Source organism: Piliocolobus tephrosceles, chromosome 15 (genome assembly GCF_002776525.5).
Source record: "Piliocolobus tephrosceles isolate RC106 chromosome 15, ASM277652v3, whole genome shotgun sequence".
Lineage (NCBI taxonomy): Eukaryota > Metazoa > Chordata > Mammalia > Primates > Cercopithecidae > Piliocolobus > Piliocolobus tephrosceles.
In genome coordinates, this window is record NC_045448.1 from 108,001,596 (window position 1) to 108,012,235 (window position 10,640).

At 46.8% G+C, this 10,640-nt stretch overlaps 1 protein-coding gene across 2 annotated transcripts in view; it reads right to left on the reverse strand.

Annotated features, from left to right (window-relative positions):
• Positions 1-407: 407 nt before the first annotated feature.
• The window catches only part of ZNF2 (zinc finger protein 2), a 15,711-nt gene continuing 5,478 nt past the window's right edge, over positions 408-10,640 (reverse strand). The window contains exons 2-5 of one of the 2 annotated variants that reach the window (XM_023211496.3): positions 7,233-7,304; positions 6,039-6,165; positions 3,089-3,202; positions 408-2,272 (exon numbers count right to left, since the gene is read on the reverse strand). In XM_023211496.3, the coding sequence (XP_023067264.2) occupies positions 1,269-2,272; positions 3,089-3,202; positions 6,039-6,165; positions 7,233-7,265 (1,278 nt within the window). In that variant the 5' untranslated portion in view covers positions 7,266-7,304 and the 3' untranslated portion in view covers positions 408-1,268. The remainder of the gene's footprint in view (positions 2,273-3,088; positions 3,203-6,038; positions 6,166-7,232; positions 7,305-10,640) is intronic. The other variant, XM_023211495.3, reaches the window with a different exon arrangement.

The window sequence follows — 10,640 nt, forward strand, 5'->3', positions numbered from 1 at the left end:
GTGCTTGTTTACTTTCCTAGCTTCCAAGTGCTGGGTTCTGGCTTATTAGACGTGGACAGAAGTGACGTAAGCCTGGGTCTAAAAAGAAATCCTACTAATTCCTCTAGCTTTCTCTTCTTCCCTTGTGGTGACTTTGGAAGCCAGATGTTCCAAATAATGAGGACAGAATAAGACAGAGTGGTTCCCATCAGGTTTTAAGGGAGACAGAGCTCTCCGTGGGCTTGTTACTGTACCACATCTTAGCACATCCCTCTTCAACAATAAAGCAGGAAGAATTGGAATTAGGAAGCTACTGCTGCCAGGAGTGGGAGCTGCGGATGATAAAAGTGTAGGCTGGGCTGTGAATTCAGAGAAAGAATGCAAATCCAAGAGGTGTTTTGAATGGAGAGAATCTGGTAAGTAGAAAAGTCATTCACTCATATAAATATTTATTGAGCACCCATTAGCAAGGCACTGTGTGAGATACAAAGACCTGTTAAGTCACACCTCCAAGTGCTTACAATCTAGTTGAGAGGATAATACATATACATAAATTATAAAACAAACGGTCGAGCATAAAGGTAAAGAGAATAGACTTTGAAGGTGGGCCTGTCTTCAAGACCTGGCATCACCTTTTACCAGCTGGGTCACCTTGGGCAAGTGATTTAATCTCTAACCCTCAGGGTGCTCATCTGGAGATGCAGATGGTAACAGTGCCTACTTCATAGGGTTGGCGACAGGATCAATTAATCTACTTCCTGTAAAACCCTTAGCTGAGTCTTTACCTCATGGTAAGCGCTCAGTAAGTGCCAGCTGCTAGCAGTAGAACTAAGAGATCTAAAAGCTGGGACACAAGAGAACAAGATTAGGGCCCCAAAAGCTCCAAGACAAGGGGACTAAAACAGCCATCAAAACAACTGTTCTGAAAAAAAATAGTACTGCTCTGGTATCATTCTGCCTTTCCCTCCTGCTGCAGCCGCCAGTTACTTAAAGTGCAGTGATACCTGGGGCCTGGGTTCTCAGACAAGAGGTGTGTCTCCTCCTAACATCTATCCTGTTGTCTGACAAACCTCTTCAAACTTTTGTATCTTTAGTCATTTCCACGGCCTCCCTACAGTTCTGTAACACAGCAGGAAGGGAGTGCCTATTGAACACTCTGGCGCACAAGCAGGCCAGGACAGCGGCAGCCAGGGTGGGTAGAATGAGCAAACGGCAGCTTTGTTTAAGATAGGGGAGACCTATCTCGAATTTGTGTGGAAGTTCTTGTCTCGCCCAAGCTTTCGCCCAACTCAGTCTATTCCCTGCTTGGCGTAACGCCGCTGATGCTGAATAACGGAAGATTTTGAACTGAACACTTTCCCACACACGCTGCATTCAAAGGGCTTCTCTCCCGTGTGGACGCGCTGATGCCGCGTGAGCCGGCACCGCTGGCTGAAGGCTTTCCCGCACTCGCTGCATTCATATGGCTTGTCTCCAGTGTGGATCTTCTGATGCTGCGTAAGGGACGAGCGGTCAAAGAAAGCTTTGCCACACTCGTTACACTGATAACGCGGGTCCCCGGCGTGAGCCTTCTGATGTCTGTTCAGTGACGAGACCCCATAGAACGCTTTCCCGCACTCGTTACACTCGTACGGCTTCCTGCCGGTGTGGATTAGCTGATGGCGAGTAAGAATGCTTTTCTGGCTGAAGGCTTTCCCACACTCATGACACTCATAAGGACTTTCTCCAGTGTGAATTCTCTGGTGTCGAGTGAGGGACGAGCGGTCGAAAAAGGCCTTCCCACACTGGCTGCACTGAAAGGGCTTCTCCCCGGTATGAATTCGCTGGTGGACGGTGAGGGACGCGCGGTCGAAGAAGGCTTTTGCACACACGCCGCACTCGTAAGGGCTCTCCCCAGTGTGCGACATCAGGTGTCTGCTGAGGCTGCTCCTGTGGCTGAAGGCTTTCCCACACTCACGGCAGCCGTAGGGCTTCTCCCCAGTGTGAGTCCTCCGGTGGCGGGTGAGCGATGAGTGGTCAAAAAAGGTCTTCCCACAGTCACGGCATTCCTGGTGTCTCTCTTTAGTGAGAACTTCCCTGGGCAGGGCTGACCCTCGCCGCATGCCTTTCTCCCGGGAGAGAGATTTCTTATGAGTCTCCCCTGAAAGGCTTTGCTTTTCTGTTCCCACCCTGCCATCGGGTGCATAAACTTCAAATTTAGGACACAGAGGACTTTGCCTTCCAAGGCATTCCCTCACTGATCCTTCTGATTTTTCGTCTGAAGCATCATGAATCTCAGGCTTGGTTTCCCAGTCTGGAACAAACAGAAAACAGATGCAGGTTTTTTTCCTGGACTAGAAAATATTACAGCAGAAAGAAGAGATGCTTCGATGAGTCTGAAAGTAATGTATGGTCACTGCATTGCTTGCTCCCACAAATAGTACTACACTGCAGGGAGGGACTGAGACCTGGGAGTGAAGAAGGTGGCAGGGAACAGAACGGATGGTGGACACCTCAGAAAACAGGAGCATGTCCAGTGGGGAGCATGGTCAGCACAATTAGGAGAGCATGCCGAATGGACCGGATGGTGCTCAATAGAAATAGCAAAGTGTGGCCGGGCGCGGTGGCTCACTCCTGTAATCCCAGCACTCTGGGAGGCCGAGGTGGGCGGATCACCTGAGGTCAGGAGTTCGAGACCAGCGTGGCCATCACGGCAAAACCCCGTCTCACTAAAATACAAAACTTATCCGGGTGTGTTAGCGGACGCCTGTAATCCCAGCTACTTGGGAGGCTGAGGCAGGAGAATCACTTGAACCCGGAGGCGGAGGTTACAGTGAGCCGAGACAGCGCCACTGCACTGCAGCCTGGGCAACAGAGCGAGACTCTGTCTTGGGAAAAAAAAAAAGAAATAGCAAGGCATGAGTGTGCCGTGTGACACATGTGAGAAAGTAACACTTGGTGAATATAGATGAATAATACGTTAAGGTGTAAAGGGAATAAATGAAAGCTCGTGGGTGAAACACAATAAATAACAAAGCAAAAGACTGGAATGTGAGAGAAAGGCGAGAGCTGATGTTCCCTCATCACCCAAATAACAAAATTCCATCCTGTCCTGTTCACACTCAGTTACCTGGAGAGACACTCTCTGGCCGTTCTCCCTCCTCAGACCCATGCAGATCTACTACCCATGGCTTGTCCCCTCTCTTCAATTGGAAAATCACATCAGGTTGAGGAACTGGAAGGCCTGCTCAAAGAGAAAGAAACAAAGCAAGTGGCTGTGTGTGATGACATATCACTCTCCCAAAGCCCAGTCCCAGCTTCTAAGACTTTTTTGTTGTTGAGACAGCGTCTCACTCTGTCGCCCCAGCTGGAGTGCGGTGGCCCGATCTCGGCTCACTGCAACCTCCACCTCCCAGGTTCAAGTGATTCTCCTGCCTCAGCCTCCCCACTAGCTGGAATTACAGGCGGGTACCACCACACCTGGCTAATTTTTGTATTTTTAGTAGAGACGGAGCTTTGACATGATGGCCACGCTGGTCTTGAACTCCTAACCTCAGGTGATCCGCCTGCCTCGGCCTCCAAAACAGCTGGGCTTACAGGCATGAGCCACTGTGCCTGGCCACAGTGTCTAAGTCTTTTAGAGAGAAAATGCAAAAGGCAGAACGCACAGGCCAAGAATGCAGAGTCCAAAGCAGAGGAAACTCTGGACAGAGGCCAGGACTGAGGCTATGAAAGGAGCAAGTGGCACAAGGTCAGAAGGTTGAGAGAACCTGTGTGGATTCACATGTTTATTCTTCCCTGTGAAGTGAATGGGAAGTTCCCGGTGTTAGTACTGGTAGGATGAAGGCTTAGGGGAGATGAGAATGAAATTAAGTCACCTTGAGTAAACAAGTGTATCAAAACTGCCCATTTTTGTTCATTTGTATGCCTTGAGCATTATGCTTTCATTGAAACAAATCTGTCCGGTTCATTCTAGGAAAATTAGAAGTGTATACAAGCAAAAAGAAAAAAAATCACCTTGCATACAGTGTATTTTCTTTCTTTCTATTCAGATATCCAAAGATACCTCTAGATACATTCTGTTAAAAACTGGATAATGAGGCTGGGCACAGTGGCTCCCCACTGTAATCCCAGCACTTTGGGAGGCCAAGACGAGTAGATCACCTGAGGTCAGGAGTTCAAGACCAGCCTGGCCAACATGGTGAAACCCCATCTCTACTAAAAGTACACAAATTACCAGGGTATGGTAGCTCATGGCTGTAATCCCAGCTACTTGGGAGACTGAGGCACGAGAACTGCTTGAACCCTGGAGACGGAGGTTGTAGTGAGCCGAGATTGCATCACTGCACTCCAGCCTAGGCAACAGAGTGAGACTCTCTCAAAAAAACAAAATAAAATAATTAAAAACTGGATAATGAAATGATGCTGACTTGTAATCTTGATTTTTTTTTCACATAATAAATTTAAAATACTATTTTATTTCAGTCAGCACTGATCTACCTCACCATTGTAATAGCTACAGGATATGACATTGTATGGATAATATAATTTATTTAATGAATTCTCTTATGACAGATATTTAGATCATTTTTAATGTTTTGCTATTAACAAACAATAGTGTAATGAACATCTCCATACACCACGGATTGTTAGTCCTATTATTTCCTTAGGATAAATTCCCTGAAGCAAATCTATCCATTTTTGATTATATTAAAAAATAGATCCTGGAAATAGGCTTGGGCTCTAAACTTCCCTTTTGTTGAGGCCCCAACTTGGGAAAGAGGCACTTTCTTATTGGGCCCAAGGACTGTCTACTGGGTTTTATGTGGATTCTCTGTTGACAAGAGGGCCACACCCAGCATCTCCCTGTGGCTCTCCGTCCCTGACCTCAGGGGCTCTATTTTCCTCAACAGCCATCTGCTAACGCCTGAAACAAAGGCTCCTTCCTGAATATTTCATTCTGTCTGGGAGACTATTGGCCTGATTACATTACTCTGGGGGGTGTTAGCAGTTACTTTTTGACCTGCCTGGTAGGAAATCTGCACTGCGAGTCCTGTCACTGCTGCTTAGTTTAAACCGGCTTCTCGGCCGGGCGCGGTGGCTCAAGCCTGTAATCCCAGCGCTTTGGGAGGCCGAGACGGGCGGATCACGAGGTCAGGAGATCGAGACCATCCTGGCTAACACGGTGAAACCCCATCTCTACTAAAAATACAAAAACTAGCAGGGCGAGGTGGCGGGCGCCTGTAGTCCCAGCTACTCGGGAGGCTGAGGCAGGAGAATGGCGTAAACCCGGGAGGCGGAGCTTGCAGTGAGCTGAGATCCGGCCACTGCACTCCAGTCTGGGCGACAAAGCGAGACTCTGTCTCAAAAAAAAAACAAAAAAAAAAAAACCCGGCTTCTCATTCTGGGCACTCCCTCAGCCTCTCACTCGTGAAGCCCCTGAGAGGTTCCTATAATCTCTGGGAACCCAACTTTACTTTTCACTAATACCGGAATCAGTAGTGACTCTTAACTTTCTCTTTGTCACACAAGTCTCTATAATTACAAAGTGTGTTCTGTGAGCATCTAAGACTGTACCTAAGACAAATACTCAAAATCAAACATATCTCTGGTGACCTCAGAGGCACAACCCTGTATTCTGACAAGATGGCCCCTGCCCCAGCGCACACTCCTCTGGGTGAGCTGAGTTACCCGACTGGCGAGTTGGGAGAAGAGCTGGGCATATGGAACTCGGCGTCTTCTGCCTGCCCCTCTGGAGACCCAGCTCCCTGCCTCTAACACACATTCTGCTCGGTCCCTCAGCCCTCACTGGCCCTCCTTCCGTTTTGCCAGGGCGGGCGGCTGAGCGAGAGAGCCTATGGTCGTCCAGCACTGCCCATGGCTGGTGAGGCATGTTTGCCCAATGCTGGGGTTCAGTATTGAGCCCGCCGTTGCTGTACTCTGATGCCACATCTTTCAACTCTTACCTTGTCTCTCAAGTGGCTCAGAGCTCAGTGGGGAGGAGAAAGGTAATTCCTCAGCCCTCTCAGCCTCACATTAGCATAGGACAGACTGTACCTCCTCATGGAGGCTCCCCTTACCCAATGACACGATGCTGTTATAGTTCTCCAGCATCACTTCCTTGTAGAGGTCCCTCTGCATGGGGACCAGATGACTCCACTCTTCATCTGTGAAAACCACAGCCACGTCTTCGAATGTCAGTGATTCCTGAAAATACAATCACATTCTCCTTTACTCTTAACCCTTCTCTTTATTTGGACCAGACCAAAAATGTCAAAGATGACAGCCCTGGAGGACGTATGGTGGGAGGGAAGAAAAATAATTCTGACTAAGTAGGACTTTAAAGCATTTGGGAAAAGTGGCCTCATCACCCAAGACGTGGAGTTCTTGGTCAGAATCTCACAGCACTACACCTGCAGCTGAGCTTCTGAGTATCAGCCTCTTTCTTCAGACCTCTAAAACCAGCACAAAAAAAGCCCTGTGTGCCACTGCACTCCAGCCTGAGTGACAGAGTGAGACTGCGTCTCAAAAAAAAAATAAAATAAAAAGGAGAAAATAGCATTGATCTTATCCTATTACCTAATCTACAGTCTTACTCAGATTTCACCAATTGTCTTTTTTACAAATCCTTAGAATAATGGTGTTGATTAGATCATCTGTAGGACCCCCCTCATTTCATTCCAATGCTCTGTGATTCTGTAAGATTGCATCTCTTTACCTCCAGTTCTAAAACCTCAGATGAGTCTCCAGTGTGTCGGCAAAAGTTCTAGGCCGGGGTGCAGAATGTAAGACTCTGCCCTTGGGCAGGAATGGAGCAAGCCACATGTCTGTAGCACACGAGACTCTCTCCAGGGCTCTCAGCACCCCGCAGAGAGGTGCCCTACAGTGTGTATCACACATCCAGCCTGGCCCCACACTCCCTGAACACTGGGGCCTCCTCTCCGTCCACACATGAATGTACCAAAGGGACAGTCAGGACCAGAACCAGCCCACTATTCCCCAAACCTTCCAGTCAGACCCTACCATTGGCTTCTGGGCAAAATCACTCCCAGTGAAGGCTCCAGGAGTTGTAAGTCTGGTGACGAGATAGTGGGCACATGCTCACGGCAAGAAAAGGTCACTAAAGGATACCTCAAGTCAAATGGGAAAGAAATACTCCTATGGGGTCCTTCATCTGCCTGGCCGGGTCTGCTCAAAGAGGCTCCAGGATAAAGAAAAGTGGTTATATTCTGGAGGCGAATGGAGTACTTTGGAAACGCAAAAGGCCACCTCACCTGGCATCTGGTGGTCGGAGACACAGCAGCCATTCTTTCCTGTGTGCTCTCCTTGGAGACAAGGGCAGAGTCCTAATGAAGCAGAAGTGTGGGGTGAGAAAGAAGGTATGAGAAAGACCAGTACTGTCATGTGGTGTTTTGACCCACGAAGCCCATACCAGGGGGATACGTCATTCTCAATACCTTACAAAAGGGGGTCAAAGTCAAGCAAGGCCAGGAGCAACCCCAGACCACCCCAGAATGAGAGCCAACAACCATGGAATTGCGGATTAGACCACAATGTGGTGGTGGTTTTACCATGATGCTAGAGGCAGAGTTCTATTCCTGAGAGTCAAGAACGGTGTAAGATTCACACAGTACATATACGTATAAACTCACATTAAATATTGCCCTGAACAATTACTGAGCAAAAGCCATAAGCAATTTTGTAAATGACTACATGGACAAGTCATATCAAAGACAATCCAGTCTCTTCAAAGGAAAAAGACCCCACTCATAGCCCCTGCTAAAGGACCGTCCCTTGGGCAGGTTTTGTACCATGTGACCTGTGTCTCATTCCCGGAGCCACACTGATTAGGCCACAGGTGGGCAATGCATAGGTGACTAGTAGACTGAGACGTGATCTGGCTTGAAAAGGGGTGACATCCTTCCTTGGGAATGTTAACGAAGAAATGTCAGGACAAGGAAGTGACTAGCTGAAAGGATATCATGAGGTCCCGAAGCAGCCACGAGGATCGGGGAACCAAAGTTACCAGCAGCAGAACCCGTGGGCATGTGGGAGGTACAAGGTAGAAAAAAGGTCATAACAGACCATGGGACCAGCGGCAGGCAGGGGGAGCCCAGCGCAGTCCCACCAGCGGTAGAACGCTGATGCAGAGACCTGAGAATTCCTGGGGAGGCCCTCACCTCGCCTAGCACCACCCACGGGTCCAATTTCCATGCAAACCAGCCTTATTTATTCATAGACTGCCATAGTACTCTAACCCACTTGGGCTGTGTGCAAGATCTTACCACTAATTCCCTTTACTGGGATTAGCGAAGTCTCAGTTTTTCGCAATCAAGAATCTAATTAAAACAACAGACAAGGCACAGTGGCGCATGTCTGTAATCCCAGCACTTTGGGAGGCTGAGGTGGAAGGATCACTTGAGGCCAGGAGTTCTCGAGACCAGCCTGGGCAATAATAGGGAGACCCCTGTCTCTACAAAAATAAAAAATAAAAAATATAAAAATAAAACAAGAGCATTAAATCCCACATTTCTGGGATTTATGGTGGCTGGGAGATGGTGTGGTCCTGGTGAGGAGGAGGAAAAGGCATATTTGTGGTGCACTGACCATTCTCCAACAGTCAAGGGGATATGGTCACTGCTTCTTGTGACTCATTCATCCTTCTATTCAACCAGCATTTATTCAGCACCAACTACTTATACCAAGCACAAAAAAACTGTCAGACGCTGTCTTTGTCCTCCAGAAGCCATAGCTTAGCACAGAGAACAAACAAGTAAATGAAATAATATTTCACTCCAGGATATGTAAGTGCAGCAAAGCGATATGCACAGCAATCCATGAGAGCACCTCAGAGGCTCACCCAACCCAGCAGGGAGGGATGGAGGGAGGAGCACTGCAGCTTTCTTGACAGGAGTGGGATCTAAGCTAAGTTTTCATTGGTGGGAGGAGCCAGAACCTTCTAAATCTTGAGGAAAAAACCTCAAGTTTCTCAAAAAGAAGAAGGCAGGTCTTTACATGGAAAGGATTAACAACAAAAATTAGCTTAGAATGGTAGAAGTCTAGGCTGTGAGTAGTGCTGTGGGGAAGATGACGCTAAAGAGGTAGGCAGAGGCCAGTTTCATCAAGGAGAGTTTTGCACGGTCCTTTCTCCACAGGCATGGGGATTACTGAAGGATTTGGGTGTGGACATGTCATCACATCTGTGCTTTAGAAAAACCACTGTGACTTATAGCAAGGGCCTTGAAACATACTGTTTGACCCAGCAATTATCTCCTAGGAATTTATACTAAGGAAATAAGTAATAATATGTACACAGCTTTTTATGACTCATCATTAACACTAACCCTTACTGACAGCTATGTTCCAGGGCACTTCGTAAGCACTCTATATGTATTATCTCATTTAACCTTTTCAATAAGGCAGCAAAAATTTGAAATATCTTAAACATCTGGAGACTTCGTTAAGTAATTTCTGGTCCAGTCCATACATAAGTGGAACACTATTAAATATCATCTTGGCCTGGCACATTGGCTCACGCCTGTAATCCCAGCACTTTGGGAGGCCGAGGCAGGTGGATCACAAGGTCAAGAGATGGAGACCATCCTGGTCAAAATGGTGAAACCCTGTCTCTACTAAAAACACATAAAAATTAGCTGGGCGTGGTGGCACACGCCTGTGGTCCCAGTTACTCGGGAGGCCGAGGCGGGAGAATTGGTTGAACCCGGGAGGCGGAGGTTGCAGTGAGCCAAGATCGTGCCATTGCACTGCAGCCTGGTGACAGAGAGAGATTCCATCTCAAACAAACCAAACCAAAACAAAAAAACCCATCATCTTAATAACAACTAGCATTATTGAGCATTTGCTATTTGCCAGGTATTGTGCTAAGTGCTTTTTATAAGGATGATTTAACTCCATCCTCATAAATCAATACGGAAGACACTATTTTACATATTAGGAAATTAAGGCTTTGTAAGAAGCTGAGGTAGAACTTGAATCCAAGTCAGGCTGGGAGCTTTTAACTTTTATGCTATCATGATTTATTTTCATGAAAAGATAGCCACATCAATTACAGATGAATAGACTAGAACAGAAAATCCCAAAACATATCCAAGCATTAGGGAAGCCTGATGTGTGACTGAGGTGGCATTACAAGTCAGTGGGGAGAAGATCACTAGCGATAAACTGCAAACAACTTCATTGTCCATTAATCAGATAATGGATTTGTGAATATATACACATATATGAATATTATACATTATTAACAGAGATAAATTGCAAAAAACATAATTACTGGGCAAAAAATAAGTTTTGGAATGACTTACTGTATAATATTTACATAAAATCTAAAAACAGGTAGATAATACCTGCAAAAATCTATTAACACATAGGACAATAAGCACCAATGTGTACATATCTGAGAAGACAGGGAAATAAGACTGGGGAGGGATACCCAGGATACTTCAGCTTTATAATGCTTTGTTTCTTACAAAAAAAAAAAAAAAATCAACAATTGAAAAAAACTCACAAAGAATGGCCAGGCGCGGTGGCTCACACCTGTAATCCCAGCACTTTGGAAGGCCGAGGCATGCGGATCACTTGAGATTAGGAGTTCGAGACCAGTTTGGCCAACATGGTGAAATCCCATCTCTACTAAAAATACAAAAATTAGCCAGGCATGATGG